An 18509-nucleotide genomic window follows, 5' to 3' on the forward strand; every position below is an offset into this window, starting at 1 on the left:
TTCCATAGCACTCAGAGAAGGTGGGCGATAGGTTAAAGGCAGACACTCTGATTTGAATGTTATTAACAGATTTTTATTTGCCTCTTCGACATTTAATTTTGGCAAATTTGTGAGTTGCTATTCTTTATATTTTTATATATAAAGTTCATGAACATATTTCTATTTATACTTTTTTTTATTTATAATTTTAATAAAAAAATTATAATTATTTGAAGTTAAAAAAATTAAAAAATTTTTTGCGAACTACATAATTAAATTAACAAATTTATTAATTAAAAAAAAAATAAACTTGTTTGTATTTATAAAAAGTAGCAAACATTTATTAGTATATTTGTGGGTTCTCCCCTTTGATAAAATCTTCAGATTTTTTTAGTATATATCCTTTTAATCCAGATGTATCGAAATATACTAACATTACTGTGCAGTTACATAAAATAAAAAAAAATTAATTATATTCATTTTGTAAAAAATAAAAATTAAAAATAAAATGCTTAATTAATTACCAGCAAAAAAACCAATGAAAGCCATAAACAAAAGGCCGAAGAAGAATTTTAAAAAACCACGATTGAACCAACGGCCAGGTTTAACATAATTTTTAGGTTGGCTTGTTATAACCACATTATCATCACGTAAGCCACGACGTGATAAATTCGGCATACCAATATATCCATTGCCTAAAGCTCTGCGATGTGGTGACAATGGAGAATAAGTGTAATCAGTTTTCGGAGTTTTCCTATAGCACACAAACATATTTTAACATAAGAAAGAATATATGTATTATTAAAATTATATATGATGTTTGCTAACTATAATGTTAACTAACCTCCAAAACTCTCCAGCCTCTTTATATTCTCTGTATGCTATATGATTGTTTGAAACTTCATTCGAAACTCTAACTTCGCCTATTTCAAAACAATCATAAAAGCTGTCAACACTTGAATTCCGTGAAAATTGCGACGTATCACTTAGAGGACGAACACCTGTTTTTGGGGTGACTGTAAAATATTGATTATTTACTCTAATCTCTACATTTTCACTGACTTCAGATTTATATTCAAAACTTGGATCGAATACAATACTTATAGGGCAAATGTCTTCTACTGGAATGCCAACAACCCATACTTACTTACCCATAACATGCTTTCCAACAGAATCTGTAAGTTCACAAGGTATGGTGCGATCGGCATTACAATCTATTGCATCAGTGCGGTCTTCTTTAACGGTTTCTTTTATCATTTTCATGTTTTCTTTTAAAATCTGTAAAAAATAAGAGAAATGATTTATAATATAATGATTAGAAGTTACAATACAATAACCAAGTACACCGCCACCTTAATTTTGATACACCCAATTAAATCCAGAGCAAGATAAATGATATTAATAATGTGTATAGTATCTGTTATGCAAAATCTCTACCTTTGTTAGTCAGACTATAGTATTGGAATCGTTTCCTGGCCCAATTTACTGCAGACAGCGATGAATTATATGGATAATGTGTGTAGTATCTGATATCAAAATCTGTACCTTTGTTAGTCAGACTATGGTGCTGAAATCATTTCATGATCTGATTGAATTCAGACAGGGATGTATGATATTGCTAATGTGTGTAGTATCTGATATACAAAATCGGTGGCTTTTGTTGGTCAGACTATGGAACTAGAATCGTTACCTGACTCAAATCAATCCAGACAGGGGTGTATGATATTGATAATGTGTGGAGTATCTGATACACAAAATTTGTATCTTTGTTGTTCAGATTATGGTGCTAAAATCGTTTCCAGGTTTGTACATATCTTTAGAATAGTTTATAAAAACATATTGAAGTTATAATTATGCTTTTATTAACTTAATGCGAGTTCTAATTGTTTTAATTCTATATATAAATGGTTCCAAAATTAGAAAGCTTGTTTTTTTTCTTTTTACAAATAGATTATATATACATGATTTCTGCAAGGAGAGTATTCTATAGAGATGCTCCAATTAAAACACTGTTTCAAGATTTTTTGAAAACTGTTTTCCAAGTTTGTCAGATATTGTAACATCTTTAAATTTTTTCTGTCAAGGAATAGCCACAAGTATTACTTAATCTTTACCAACTATACCGGCTATAACATTTCTGAAGCTGAACAATTTAGAGTAACTGGATTTATTTGTACCAGATTAGATATCTTATTTTCATTTAAATATTTAAATATATAACAATGAAAATGTTGACACACAATAGATTTGTTATTGTCAATTGCGATTTTAGGTAAAATACTATAATTTTTGTAGGTTAGGTTAGGTTAGTTAGGCGATCCCTAGGGGACTCACATGTATCGTTGAGCCTTCCCATCTTTTATTACAAAGAAGACAGCACATAAAGGACTCAGTAAGGACAATTTAAATGAATAATAAATAAATAAAAAGATAATATGACAATGAGAATTGTCTTGTTAATGTTCTCTAGCATAGATTTTAACGGATGTATGCACTTCTATTTAAAAAACTATTAAAAAAAATTTTTATAGTAGTATTTGGATTACAACTGAGTATATAAATTCAATTATTTGAAAGCTTTAAGTTCATCTTAAAAGTAACAGATTTCCATCGTATTCTAAAATTAGAATATTACCTTCCACCAGATTGTTAATAAGATAGAATTTAGCTTTTAGGATTCTAATCCTTGTTAAATTGAAGTGCATTGAAATTCGGAAATAGAAATGGAAGAATGCAGTTTTGGTTTGCAATTCTCAATTTCAAATTGAAATTGTTTCCAACTTAAGCAATGCATCTTAGCGCTTACTTTCAACAAGTGCCATTTTGCTCCTTGAAGGATTTCATTTCATGGTTTCAATTGAAGTCTTGCTGCGTAACTTCTTTTGTCAACTTCCTTCAATGGCGGCGTCAGTCATAGTTTCGCTGCTGCCGTTGGGAAACCATTTCCGGAAGTATTAAATATTATGCCGGAGCCAAGTTCTTTATAATGCAATGCAAATGATTTCAGTCCCCAGAGGAATAACGCAGAAACCATGGGGCGTGTCATTCTCCTTTGTTTGGCAGAGCTTTTATTTATTCAAAACAATAAAAAATAATTTTAAAAAAATTGTGAAGGGAAAAATACAAAAAGGAAAATCGTTTGGGAAAAATTACACAGCAACTGTTTTTACTATTTTGTGCAATTAAAAATATTTTAAATAATTTGAAACAAATAAGAACAGCAGGAAATTATAAACGATTTGTAATTGCCAATATGCCGAGGGAATGGAAAGGAAATTGCGGAAGAAATGGAAAGCAAGCTGTATCGAATGCAAACATAAATTGTGGTTACTGTTTATTTTTATTTATAAAAATAAAAGAAATAGTATTTATTTTTTTATATTACTAATTTCAATAGTCAAAAAGCCTAAAAGTATGAGGACAAAACGAAGTATATGTCGTCTACTTATCTCTGTGCATCGTAGGAACGCCGAGCTTTTAACTGACTACTATACTTTTGAATATGTTAAGGGTTTGACTACCTTGGCACCGCCGTGACGAACAACAACGATGTCAGCCTGGAGATCAGAAGAAGAATCACTAATAAATGCTACTATGGGTTTAGTTGGCAATTGTTAATGCTCTAGCACGTCAAACAAAACGCACGCTCTATAGGTCTTTCATCCTTCCTGTGCTTCTGTATGGCACAGAAGTATGGACGTTTACACAAAATAATGAAGCGGCACTGGGAGTGTTTCTTCGTAAGACTAACGCATGCGAATTAACCGCGAGCTATACGATCTTTTTCGCGACATTGATATAATTTAGCGAATTAACATCCAGCGGCTTCGCTCGCTTGGTCATGTCGTGAGAATTGATAAAGATGCTTCAGCGAAAAAAGTCATTTGAAGCAGTAATTGGAGAAAGAAGGCGTAGAGGTAGATCGTGTTTCTTGTGGAATGATCAACTTGATGAAGCACTAACCGGACTTGATGTACGACATTGGAGAAGGCGTGCACGCAACAGAGGTGCCTGGAGAGACATGCTGCGTCAGGCCAAAACCGAGTAACGGGTTGTTTTGGCCAAACAAGTAAGTAGGCAAAAAGTATTCGGCATTCGAATGTAAACATAAGTTGTTACTGCGATTAATGATTAAAGACGAAATGAATTTGGAACCAAACAATTATTTTACATAATATATTTATATATTTATTTTTATATAAGTATAATTAATTTCAATAGTCAATTAGCTACATTATAAATATTAGGTTAGGTAAAAAGTATTCGGCGTTCGAATGCAAACATTAATTGTGGTTTCAATTGACGTCCAGACATGAAAAATATTTATTATCAATAAATGATTAGAGAAAAAATAACCGGCGATTTCGTAAGGTTGATTACAAAATATATTATATTATACACACGATGTGAATGAGTAATTTCTTATGACTGAAGTGTTGTCTGTAGTAAGAAGAATACTGATCTACTGAACATGGGTTCCTAAGTGAACCAGGCGCATAATATTAATACCAAAAAAGATAGTGTTATGATCCTCATATATATGACAGCATTTAATCTGTAATGAGTGGAGAGTCGTCGTTAGTCAATATTAAGTCGATAAATATTATGTTGTCTATAAGTTCAATAATGACCCATGTCAACCCATGTATGTACATATATGTCGGTATGTTCTAATTTTATCCTAAAGCAAATCTTTCAATGATATACTGAGAAATTGCGAACTCAGGTCATAGTGTTTAGTGTGATATTCAACAGAGATTAATGAATTACAATTCTGGATTCACTAGTTTAAAATGTAAGTCTTCTTAAAGGGATCTCGTCGTTAAAAGGATCTCCTTATTTTATGACCATTTCCACATTAACACGTTTTTTTGCTTTTATTCTTATCTGCTAACATATATAAAGTTTCCAATGACATGACAATAACACAATAGAATAGGACGGATAATACCAAAAATCATATATATGTATATATTAAATTTACACTGAACTGTTGTGCCAAATAAGAAGAAGAAGATATATTAAATTCTAATCGCAACTTTAATATTATAGTGAAATATTAGTGATATCTATTAGGGATATCCTAACCCAAATATTCTTGAAGACGAAAACTTGAAGCAGCGTTCACTTGTCACGGCATCGGCAGTTTACATACGCACAAATTAAAGTCTCAGTATTAAAAGGGCTGTCGCAACGGATGAAATTAAAACCAATACAATACCTCACATTTTAATAAAATTGAGTCTATTACGCCTGTTTTAAATTCTAAAAACTCAAAACGGTCTTTTATATATTACTTATGAACACGATATTTTACACATAGTTTTATGATTTATATTATATAGAACACAATAAATATAGCATAACTTTGTGGATTATTACCTGGGATTAATAATTACTCGGCTTTTAATATTAATGAATGCACTTTTACGGTTTTCTTAAAACTCAAGAATAATTATGCTATTCACTTCACAAATAAAAATTTTACCTTTGTTTCTTTGCGATAACTTTCGTTTAATGGCGTCTTAACAACCCTGTTTTCTAAATATGGCCGTAAAAGACGAAAACTTTTGCGAAACAAATATTCTGAAATATAACTTTTTTAGTTCAAAGAAATTTTATATTCAATATATAATTAATTCTAATAAAAGTAATATTTATTGTTATAAGTATACTAAGATCTATATGATTATATAGCATGAAATTGTATTAAAAGTGTACCAACACGTTGGCTCCAAAATGGCGGTGATCACTGATTTTCCGTATTAATATAAATTAAACATTTTCCATTTATTATTATATTAAAAGTAAAAGTATTTTATGTAATTATTTCTTACCTTTTCGTGTTATATTTTCTAATTTTAATCTTATTTTTTTTATTGTTGCCACTTGTGTGATTCACCTTTGCCTAAGAATTTTAGACTAACAATTAATTTCACAATTGTATTAGATTTCTTACCTATATCGATAATCCGCCAGCTTTATTTTGCACTGCAAAGGTGCAACTAAACGGCGTGTTATAATGACAGCCAAATGCCGAATAATCTCGGCTATTTTACACTTGTATTGATCGTTATCAAAATGCATGTTATATAGAGTTATATCATAATTATCACTTATTTACCTTCAGCTTCATTTTTTTGTTTTTTTTTTCTTACTTAAATTTGAATGTAATTAATTTTTTGTGGAAATACTTCCATATCCACACAAAAGTACGCATCTTTACTCCTAATAGAGCGCCAATTATAGCATCTATTACTGAACAATATTGTTTATTGAGCAATATTCAACATTAAAAACAACAATTTTAAATTTGACGAGACCGTGAAAAAATAACTCATTTCTTATCGCAGTTTATACTTTCTTGTAAAATGCTATTCCGCAAATGCCAATTATGTCGATTAAAAAAATTAACCCACATTTATCAATGGAAAACGCTATAGATATTTTGCTAGAGTAGCAATATTACTCTGAACTTAACAGTTGTTTTATATGATTTGACAGATAAAAAAGGGTGATTTGTGTCCGCATCTATCCAATTTGTTTGTTTATATATTTAGCTGTCATTTTGAAAAAATTAATGCCATCAGGCGACGAATCTTCAGATGAAGACTTATTTTTTTAACTTTATACGATTTGCAAAACCGTAAAAAAGTAAAATTGAATATTTTGTCGTGAATGTTGTGTACAAAGACACATAAAAAGAAATTAGTGTGAGTATTATACTTCAATTAGTTTATTTACTAACACAACTACAAAAATATTAGACTACCATAAAAATGTTCGATTGGGTAACAAAATTTGACAGATCTAGAGTAAATCTAGATTGAATCAAAATTTACCAATCGAAAACTTACTTTTCTTATTACATAAAATTTAAATGTAACTGTCATTGCAAAATTCTTTATTTCTTTCTATAAAGTTCATGAGGACAAGTTTTTAAAAACCTCAGTTGCTTCTTTGTCTTTTTCTGATTCTAAAACTTACACAAAAATAATATGAAATTAATTTTTATATTAGCTTAGTTTGTGTAATTAATCTTATAGTACATTCACACTGGCTCATTTAGGCGGTTTAGATTATTAATGACCGCTAATAAGGGAAATTTACCATACAAAGTGCTTTCATATCAATAAGCTCATTATAAATAATGTCAATGTCAAATGTCAAACGCAACTTTAAAAATAAATTGCCTACAAGAGAAGTCACGAAAATTTGAAATATTTGTCATGTATTTTGTATGTAAAATGTGAATAAATAACAGTTAAGCTGTAAACAAAGGCACTAAGGAAGTAAATATTTAATAAAATCTTTGTTTTCATTAATTGTATATGTAATAGATATATAAAATGATTATGAATAATTTAATATATCAATTATAATATTAATTTTTTTATGTGATAAATTATAAAGTGAAATAATAAAAAAAGTTCTTTCAGTTTAACAGAAGAGTAATTTATTTTATAGAAAAACCTACTTTTAACTGTTGAGAATTATCAAAATCAAAATGTAAGCAAAATTTTGCATATACTGCAGTTTGGAGAGTTGAAGAATAGAATGCCATAACTTTTTATATGAAATGGCACTAAATCAATCAATTAACACTTTAAATTATAGAAACTTTTTCTATTTATTTTTAAAAATTTTTAAAACTAAAACATTTTCCCGCTTTTCAAGCTTAAAATTAGTGCTGCCAATTCCTCATTGTTTTCGCCTCTCATATCACTCATAGTTCTGTTGTTTTTATTGATTTTTGTGTGTTGACAGCTACAAATTTAGCAACCCTGTTTTGTTAATTGACCACCGCGGCCAACAGCTGCAAGTGTTTTTGCTAACAGAAAAATTATTCTAAATAACGATTTTTTTTGCAAATTAAATTGCAAACGCAGTGACGTTTCAATTTCCTTTTTAAATTGTGACATACGAAAATCAAATTTTATTAAATGGCTTTAGTGCAGGAAGCTAGAATTTTACTCAACCGGACGGGTGCGCTGGCGGCAAGACACCAGGTAACAACCACGCCTCCTGAAACGAGAATTACCACATCACGCGAGAAAATATAATTAAATAATTTGATGCTGTTACATAATGATTTTTGTTTAGCAATAATTTATTTTTTGATATATTTCAATTAAATTGAAAAAATTCCATTTGCCACATGAAATGTTGATTACGTAAAAGCAAATAAATTAATTAGTTTTTGTTTTGCGTAGTATATAAAAATATCCCAAAAGACTTTTTAATTTATGAATGTAAATATTATTTAAATATTAATGTACACTGCATTATTTTTAGTTACGTTCATTAACTTCTGGTAGTCATCTGGAACAGCAGGCTCAACCGAAGGAAGCGAAGGCGCCACAAATCAAAACCTTCCAAATCTACCGTTGGAATCCAGACACACCTGGTGACAAACCTCACATGCAAACTTATGAAGTGAACTTGAGAGAATGTGGTCCTATGGTGCTGGACGCCTTGATTAAGATCAAAAATGAAGTGGATCCCACGTTGACTTTTAGGCGTTCATGTAGGGAAGGCATTTGTGGCTCCTGTGCCATGAATATTGCTGGCACCAATACATTGGCGTGCATCAGGTAAATATCCGCGGAAACATAATACAAGTTGCTACTTGTATTATACCGCTTTATATCATTTATCGGTGCTTTTCAAGACTTATTGGTATTATATGGTTGTGCAAAAGTATTTGCGATAACAAAAAATTTCTGTTAGCTGATAAAAATAATAATAAATAAATTAGTAAATTAATTATAAACAAAGTAGTAAAGAAAAGCATTAAAATTTTGAAAAATTCAATTGCAGCAAAATCGACACCAATACGTCTAAACCCCTGAAGATTTATCCTCTACCGCATATGTATGTGGTACGTGATTTGGTGCCTGACATGAACAACTTCTACGATCAGTACCGCTCCATACAACCTTGGCTACAACGCAAGTAAGTGCGACATTTAATTTTACAAAAGTTTTTATTCATAAATATTATTTATAGAAATGTGGCTGTGGAGAAAAAGGGTAAGGCACAGTATTTGCAATCTGTTGAAGATCGTTCTAAATTGGATGGTTTATATGAGTGCATTTTGTGTGCTTGTTGCTCTACTTCATGTCCCTCTTACTGGTGGAATCCTGATAAATATTTAGGTCCAGCTGTGCTTATGCAAGCATATCGTTGGATTATTGACTCACGTGATGAATCTGCACAAGAACGTTTGGACAAATTGAAGGATCCCTTCAGCGTATTCAGATGTCACACCATCATGAATTGTACACGTACTTGTCCAAAGGGTTTGAATCCCGGACGTGCAATTGCAGAAATCAAAAAACTGATCACAGGATTAGCTCAAAAACCAGAGCCCAAAATGGAAACCGCAGCTCTGCATAAGTAAAAAGCTGCTAGTCGTTATTAGCACGTCTAGAGTGGGAGTAGCTGCAAGACTTCTACAAGTTGGAGCTGCAAGAGTTCCATGCAAATGTTAATGATTTCTAAATTCTGTACTTATACGATTATCTTTCGATATTTGACGCTACTAGCAAATGTCTACTTTTAAGATTTAAATGTTTAGTTCTAAATATTCTATTTACCTCAAAATCGGTGCTTACCTTATGTGTGTAGGATTTTTTCTTAAATGATTTTCATTTGTTAGATCTGTCGATATTAAATTTAATAAATTTGTTGCTTAATTATTATATTAAATGCATTTCCATCTCTGATTTATTAAATCACTGTCAAATTAAATGTTCAGTAAAAATTGTTTATATATTTTTTTTCTAATAATTTTATATGAATTTTTAATTAAGCAAATTAAAAAATAGGCTTAGCATTCTATGTGAAGTAAAAAACTGAGGTTTGGTGCCTAAGACTGGCAATACAACCCATGTAATATATGTTGTTGTGTTTGTAGCCCAAATGAATCTATGTATGTTGTCCCTTTTGGGAGTGCTGAACGGTACTTGGTCGTCGAACTTGACGAATGGCTCCAGGATGTATACCCGGCTGATCTTGGAACGTAACATAAAGAATTGATTGGTTATTGGCGTGACGAATGTCGTACCATTGTGATTGCATATCTTTAATTTAAGATTGGAGTGTTGAGTGACACATAGTCGTCATGGAAAGCAATTCACTGATGAAAAGCGAATGCTATTGAAACCAAATCAATACCTTTATTTTAATGAACGGCTAATTCAGGCATTAAAGTGAATCCAACACTAGTGTTATATATTACTTAAGATCAATCCGCAATACATACACGTACAGCTCAATACGAAATACATTACTTCAGATTATTTTGGTTTCACAATTAAAAATATAGATTTTTGCAAATCATTATTAAATGAATTTTTAAGACATATTAAATAACAGAACCAAATTTTTTTATGTAAGATAATAATAAGCGGTTGATTTTGAGTTGTCTAAGGTCAAAAAAGTCTATAAATGGTTTGATTAAATAAGTATATCAATTATTGTTTTAATATCAAAACTTTTACATATTTTTAAACGGGGTAGTTGGTTTATATTAAATAATAAATAATTTTTTAAATTAGTTTCAAAAAAAAATATATTATATGCATTAATATTTCGACTGTAGTGTATAAATGATAGTAATCCTATTAGCCACTCCATAGCTATCATTTTACATTTTTCTTTAGAAGCAAAACTATTATAGCTTGTCAAGGTAGTTTTATATAAAAATTTTAAAATTATATAGCACACATTCTATATGAAAAATATGTTCTTAGGACCCTCATAGAGTATCATCATATTAATCTAATAAATGCACTTAGATGACTTCCCGTAGCTTTAAGGAAGACAAAAGAGGTTGCTTTGCATCTGATTTACCATTATATTGAGCAACGTAAACAATACATATTGGGGGGCTTACTTTCTAGAAAGCCTTAGTCAGCTTCGAGACTCCTATTAAAAACGATCTTAAACTAAAGTTCAAAAATGGTTCTTAACTGTCTGAATTTTATATGACGATAGGCAAACGAGCCAACAGGCTAAGGTAAATCTTGTGATCACCGTGATAACCAAACAAACGTATAATGATAATTGAAGCAAATAAAGCTGAGATTTATGGTATGACTGCAGTCAGTCACCAATGGTTGTTGTTTTCAATATAAAATGAAAAATTTCGAACTATAGGAAGAGACCAAAATTATATTCGTTACAGTCACGGCGACTTGAGATATAACAATTGGAATGAAAAGAAAAGTTTCATTATATATACAACCCACTTTCTACAGATGACTGAAATTTCTAATCTTAAAATATTAGCTTAAAATTTAAAATGTTAAATATTATTATTTCATTTGATTTTTACCAGACAAAGTTTACTTTGCCGCAGTGTTCCGTTGCACTAAGAGATCAGCATACTTTTTATATTTTTTTTCCTATTATTTGGGTATATCAAAACTGGCACCCAAAACAAGTATAATGTTTAAAATTGTTCCAAATTTATTTATAGTGTTCTCGATTGGTAAATCTGGAAATAATCTATATCTAGTGTTTTAAATTAATCTTGAGTGTTATACATTTTGCCACAGATTTACTAAATGAAACTATAACTGCACTAAAAGTGCATTAAAAGAGCCTTTTCATTGAAAAAATTGCCCCAGATTTACCAATCGAAAACGGCATTAATTAAGAAATAATAAGATTAATTTATTGGAGGAAAATGTATGCAAACATTAATTTGGCGCTTTGCAGCAAAATAGGTTTCAAAACTCTTAAAAAGAAAGCAAAAAGGATTATTAAATTATTTTTATAAACTGCATTTAATATTTTATGAATGTTCACGTTATTTTAATCATTAATCAGCAATAATGATCCACCTATAAGTCAAGCATATAAGTAGTTGTCGAATTATGGCGCTACAACTGGAAACGTTCAAATCAAATATATAAAAATATTTCTATGTTTTCGACTGCAGTGTCAGATTAAATGAATACAACTCTGAATGTGAGTTATATCATAGCAAAAAAACACAAAACAAAACCTTGTAGACTTACAGCATTCAGTGTAGAAAATTTATTTAAATTACCCGTTAAATCATTTTTCATGTGCTTTTAAAATAAGTAATATATAAAATAAATAATGCAAACAAAAAAAAAGAGCACTTTGTATACAGCTTCATTTAACTAAATACGATTTGATATATTATACTATGCTCAGACAGCTAAATTTGGGTAATTTCGTTAAAATAAAACTAAGTTAATTTGGAAAGTTTTCATATTGCCCAAATTCAAGAAAATCATTTGTTGTTGTTTTTTTTTACTATAAAAAAGTATTCACTAATTTGAAATAAATTTTATTTACAAGACATTGAAATACCAGTTAACTATTTTATATTTTGTTTGATTAACGGGAGTTGTTACCAGACTTAGGATTAAAGTTGGTGTTGTGCCACATGGTATTGTTGAATTAAATACTAGATGGCGCTGGAGCATGTGTGTTGGATTCGCCACAAAATATATATATTATGCTCTAAGAAATTTTGAGTAGGATGCATGTTTCTTGTACGATGGACTATTGTACAATAATAGAATTATTATTTATTTGAGAAGGAATTAGTCAATAAATTATTTTTGAATTTAATAATTTATTATTTTTAAAGCAATTTTTGAATTTACAGGTAACAGTTTAGAGAAAGTATAACATATTGGGATATCAAATGGGGCCACTTTACAAATTTTGTTAAACATTATTATCTCTATAGTTTGCTAATTGACTTTTCGTTGTGTAAAAATTTTGTTTAAACAATGCTTATATAAATCAGAGTAAACAAGGCATTTGATTAAATTACAATGCATAATATTAGTATATATAAAATATAGTACACATTAAAAATTTGAAAATCAAATAACTAAATATACACAAGAAACTATGTATTAATTTTTGCAAAATGTTACAATATGGCATCCTTGGTGAATCTCTACACACAAAATAAAAAACATAGAAACATGCATTCAAATTATTTATTTCGTTGAATTTTGGCATTTCTCAAGCTGGCGTCGTGTTCAAAGTTCGGTTGTTAATCACAGAATATTTTTTGGTAGTAAACGTTGCGCTGTTTTTAAAATCTGCCCAATAAAAGTTGTAAAAAAATATATATATAAATAAGCACTTTATTTTGAAAATAACATTTAAACTAGTGTCCAAAGAATCTATTATTCAGTCGTTTATATAGTTACATTTCAAAAAGAGTAGAAATTGTGTATTTTGCTCTTGTGCTCTTTGTTTTCATTGCACCATTTCGCTCATTGTGGATGTCAACGAAAACATAGAATTTATGTTACTCATGTTCGCTCTGTTCGGAATAGTTTATTTGTGTTTTTGAAGTCGTACAAGGCGGTTTGGTAAAGCGCTTCGCTTAATATATTCGTGACGCTTCATACGTGATATACAAAAAAAAAAGAAAAAAAGCACTAACAATTTGACAACGTAGTGCGGTTATAAATTGAAAAGTTTAAAGTGTAAAAATCAAGTTCACATATACTTATACAGAAACAAAAAATTCGAACAAAATATATAAAAAGGGTATGATTATTAATTTACAAAATATAATTACGTACTTTCAATAATTTTTAATTACCAAAAGTGTGAAAAATGCTAAGTACCTTAAATAGGCAGTTTGCCATGGCCGCATAACTTATTTTTTCCTCTTTTCTTATTACTTTCTTTCGTTGCGCTCGTGTTTGGTTGTGTTTGGTTGTGTTTGTGTTTATGCGATGTTGCTGTAGAAAAAATTCCTAACTAAATTTTCGGCTAACGAAAGTTGCTTTAAAGCAAGCAAACAAATTAATTACGTTTTGTTTTTATTATTTATTTTTTTTTTTGGATTTTTGCTGCTGGTGTGAAGTGTGTTTTATGTTTGTTTACTTTCGCTTCGTAGTGGAGAAATATAATTTAATAGCTTCTTGAGTTGTTGTGTTTATCTAAAATATTTTTCGGCTTTTTCTTGTTGTTGTTGTTGGTGGATTTTGAAGTCGCATTTTTATGCAAAATACATGTTCGCCAGCTGGTAAGGTTAGAATAGAATTACAGAAACAAATGTTTTAATAAAAATTTCCTTTTTGATTTTAGTTTTTTCCTTGCTGTGGCTAAAAATAAAATAAATTCGCTACCTAAAATTTTATACGTTAGCCTCAATTCGCTAATTTTCTATGTTGAGGGGCAATGAGTGCAACGATCCGTTGTTCCTTTTTCTAAATTTTTTCTATTTTGTATTTTTAGCTGCGAATTGTTTTACTTCGCCGATTGCACTTTTTTTTTTGAATTATTGGCAGACTTAATTAGGGGCAAAGATTAATTAAAATTATTATGACGTGGATTTGTTTTATTTTTGAATTAATATATTTATTTATATATTAATATTAAATATATATAAATATTGAATATATACATATTAAATAAATGGAAGTTATGATCCAGTTTTAAACTCCTTGGCCAATTATTTTCTGGTATGTAACCTTTATATAGTAAATAATAGGCGGGAATATGTTGGGTCAACTTCCTTAAAAATCCAATACTTCTGCTCTTGAACCCTTCTTTGATATTAATCACAGGAATATTTCTGTAGACTCTACAAATTTAATTTGAAAGGAAATGTTGAAAAATATAAGTTATTTTATAAAGTAAATAATAAATGAATACCAAAATTTTTAATTTAATTTATATAAACCTAATTCTTTTGCATATAGTTGTTACAACCCGATCTATTGTTATGTGGTCAATGACAGAAATTGCAAAGGCACACACATGGGTTGGAATGGGGATAGGTAATGGCAGTGTTAAAAGGGAAAGTTCTTTGGAAGTAAGAGTTTGGAGTATGTGTGGGATTTAAATTGAAGTTAACCAGGATTAAGGCGGAGGAATTGATTAATGTATATAATGGAACACATAAACAGAAGAGTGTCATGGAGGTGCCAGAGGCACCAGCACTTGGCATATATTGAAAATTGTTGCATTTTTGTGTGATAAGTCGCTCTTTAACATAGGCCTATATTTCGATCTCAGGTGAGCCAGGATAGTTCTTGCTGTACTTGGTAGGCGTTGTCCTTCCCAGGAGTTATTAAACGGAGTCCTGTTGATAATATTATTACAGTGTAACCGTGATCTCGAATAGAATATTGCATCTGTGCGAAGGGCTGTTAGTCTAAATCTTCTTCGATTGTATATATATATATAGCAGCTTAACATAAATAATAAAACATAAATATCGATGGCTTAAATATTTTTCACATTAAATATAAATTACTTTCGAAGGCACACGTTCTTGCTAAAAATCTAAGATAATCCTAATAGCTCTTTTGAGTTAACAACAAAAATGTTGACATATTACTTAGTTTAAATAGATCTGAAATTAAATAAGTTCTATGATTTTCAAATTTACATACTTTTTGGAACTACTATATATTAAATATATAAATGACACCTGTAGATGCTTTGAAATGAAGATAGAGGAATATGTCTGTTCAATTTATCTGCTCAAGTTTTACAATTGTCAGGAACGTCTCTAATAAAATTATAAGATTTTCATTAAACGAAATGATGGCTCTGATTGTGAGTACATGATATATTACTAGCTTTATCAAAAACCTTTATTTATATAGACTAACTTTGAAGACAATGATAGCATAATATGTATCTTTTTGATGTTTTGTTCCTTATACCTATTTTGGTGGTTTTATTGGTCTGATGTATAAACAATAGCTTCTCTTTGTCCATGATATCACAATGGGCTATTATTTGTGCTTAATTGAGTTTTGGTTTGTAAAGCCGCTACTCTACTCTTTTCTTATTTAACATAATGTATTCACTTATGGACAGATAGACTTTATTTTTGTATTTAATTGTGTGCGTCCATTTATTTTTTCTTGAAAACTAAAAAGTTGTACGTATGAATTTTCTTTCAAGAACTACAAGTTTATTAGATCTTCTTTATGTGGACCTATAGATGTGACATTCACTTTTTGTCTTTATAGTGGGTTCTACTTAATCAAAATGCCTTTTTTTCATCCGCAAATACTTTATTCAAAAACGAGAAAAGTCGCATAACACAAAATGAAGGTAGATGCCGTGTGTTGTTGACCCACACAATGCATATACTTCCAATAGATGGCCTGATATTTTTAAAAACTGATATTTACTTTATTGCCGATTTGCTTTCAATAATCAAATATCATCACATAAATTTAAAATTTATAATGTATTATGTATGGCTGTATATATATCATATAGACTAATCAGTTTATTTTGTTAGTTGCTATGGAATATGTAGTCATCTGGCTTTAGTCACTCCGATAAGTGTTTGCGGTTCTTTTATAAAGCTTGCAAGATTTTAATCGTCTATCACAAAAACTTAACGATTACTTTCTGTTGAACAATTTTTTGCATTCTTCTGGAGATTTATAAAAGCATATTTACACTGTTATAGCTTCAGATATGAATAGCTATATAATGGCGTACAATTCTCTCTATTAGTTTAAAAATAAAGCCATTAACGTTTATTTAGTAGTTATATAGAACGTAAAGCCGAATAATTGAGTGTCTACATCTTTACTAATAGACATTTATTATCTATTAAATATACAATATTTATGATTTAAAAACCCGCAGATATCACTTTCTGATTCTTATTCCTAAATACTCATTCAAATATTTTAATTTATGTTACAGTTGAAAATCTTAAAAATAAAATAATCTACATATATGGAAACTTTTATAAATTTAGTGCTTCTTCTGTATGCTTCACACAATTCATATTGCGAACACATGCTAAAGTTTTGTTTTTTTTATTAATTATTATTTTTTATTAGAGTTGAATCTATTAACATTAATGAAGCAACATATCTAATTTATAATAACAATCTATTTTGCATACTAAATTGTCTACCTGAGCAAAGTACGTCGCAGTAAGTCACAAAAAGTGTGACTCATAGATAAGACAATAAATCGAATAATTTCTTAGAAGTCACAACGAACCCTTCAACTCATATAACTAAACTAATGCATTCTATCCACCCTCCTATTTAATTTCTAACCACCCTTTTACCTTAATTTGCCGGCAAAAATGTATTATTTTTAATTAAAATGTATTTCTTTTAGCATTTCCCTCTCTTTCTATTTACCATTTTGTTTTGCTGTACTCTTCCGCTTCTAAATTATTGTTAATATTATTTTCCTTTTATTTCTTTTCAATATTGTATATGTCATATCTATGTGGAGTGTATATAATATATTAGGGTTTTAACAGCGTTCAAAGTTTTTAGTTTATTATGAGACGGTTTAGTGATATTCATAATCAATAAGTTCAAATATACGGGGTTCCGCTGTATCCTTGCACTAAAAAACACCCTATCACTCTGGCTAGTGGTCACTGCTCAATATGAACTGATGTGTCTTCCAAATGTTTAGCGTGCATACAGTGTGAACACACTGGGCCTAAAGTGGCTCTCCAGATCTTGAGTAATGAGCGCAGTAATAGAGTAACAGTACTCTCTACTGTTTTGTAATAACAAAACACTTTTCAAGTATATTTATTTTGTACTTATCGCCGGACACTGCTACTATCTTATTCGTTTACCGAACTGGTCACCTTTCGTACTTCTACTGATTGTAATTACATTGATATTCTTCATGTGTCAAGTGGCCGGATCTACTCGTTCTACTCGTATATCATTCAAATAGTATACACATTTCACAATTTAAAAAAATTATTATTTCCAGTTGGCAGTACTTTTACCGCCATCTGTCGTTTAGTTTGTTTGTATCAACTACTTGAGTGGAGGTTTTAAAATATCCACGATTTTTTTTCTTCCGTCGACAAAGCAATCATGCAACTTGATAAAAAATAAAAAAAAAATAAAAAAATATAAAAAAAATAAAATAAAAAAATTCTCTTACTCGAAGTCTTCACAACTCGAACCTTTTCTTTCCAAAATCGGACTTCGAGTTATGGAAGTTTGACTGTATATATATATAAATACATATAAGTAAATATAATTAAAAATTTTTTTTAAAGTTCATAGAAGTCTTTAATTCTACTAAATTTGTTGTAATTCATTACAATAAAATCTTTCTATTTAAATTAAAATTATTTTTTTTGGAAACTGATTAAAATAATAACCTCTATAAAACTGTATTTAGTTTTGGGAAGTATGTTTGATTTCGCTTACTAATCATTCATAAAAGTCATTTATTTGGACAAAGACAATAGCTATAGGAGTGCTGTAATATACATGTAGTTGGAATATCTATTAATTAGTCATGAATATATATTCTCTACCACTACTATTACTCTATGTTATTCTAATTAAAATTTAACACTTGCATCATTGTTAAGCATTGTTAGAATTTTATTTGATTTGAATTTTTATTACTTGACCCGATTTACTCTAATTATTTTTACTGTCAATTCTATTCCAAATTAGGAATTACGTTAAAGTCACTAAAAGAGTAGGCGTAAATTCCTAAGTCAACTACTCTCTTCCGCAAAGCAATCTCTTCAA

At 29.6% G+C, this 18509-nt stretch overlaps 2 protein-coding genes across 7 annotated transcripts in view; one reads left to right on the forward strand and one right to left on the reverse strand.

The window, feature by feature from the left end:
• Positions 1 to 311: 311 nt before the first annotated feature.
• Positions 312 to 18509, reverse strand: part of LOC119685739 — a 19035-nt gene continuing 837 nt past the window's right edge. For 2 of the 6 annotated variants that reach the window (XM_038100108.1, XM_038100104.1), the window contains 4 exons: positions 1131 to 1257; positions 824 to 995; positions 504 to 733; positions 312 to 417 (listed from right to left, as the gene is read on the reverse strand). In XM_038100108.1, coding sequence (XP_037956036.1) covers positions 323 to 417; positions 504 to 733; positions 824 to 995; positions 1131 to 1242 — 609 coding nt within the window. In that variant the 5' untranslated portion in view covers positions 1243 to 1257 and the 3' untranslated portion in view covers positions 312 to 322. Of the gene's footprint in view, positions 418 to 503; positions 734 to 823; positions 996 to 1130; positions 1258 to 5361; positions 5593 to 5816; positions 5841 to 18509 lie in introns of those variants that run through there. The other 4 variants (XM_038100105.1, XM_038100109.1, XM_038100106.1 and 1 more) reach the window with 4 other exon arrangements.
• Positions 7849 to 9732, forward strand: LOC119685737 (succinate dehydrogenase [ubiquinone] iron-sulfur subunit, mitochondrial). The gene is made up of 4 exons (XM_038100102.1): positions 7849 to 7988; positions 8275 to 8573; positions 8800 to 8934; positions 8989 to 9732. The coding sequence occupies exons 1-4, from the start codon at positions 7923 to 7925 to the stop codon at positions 9380 to 9382; spliced, it is 894 nt and encodes a 297-aa protein (XP_037956030.1). The 5' UTR covers positions 7849 to 7922; the 3' UTR covers positions 9383 to 9732.

Source organism: Teleopsis dalmanni, chromosome 2 (assembly GCF_002237135.1).
Source record: "Teleopsis dalmanni isolate 2A chromosome 2, ASM223713v2, whole genome shotgun sequence".
NCBI lineage: Eukaryota > Metazoa > Arthropoda > Insecta > Diptera > Diopsidae > Teleopsis > Teleopsis dalmanni.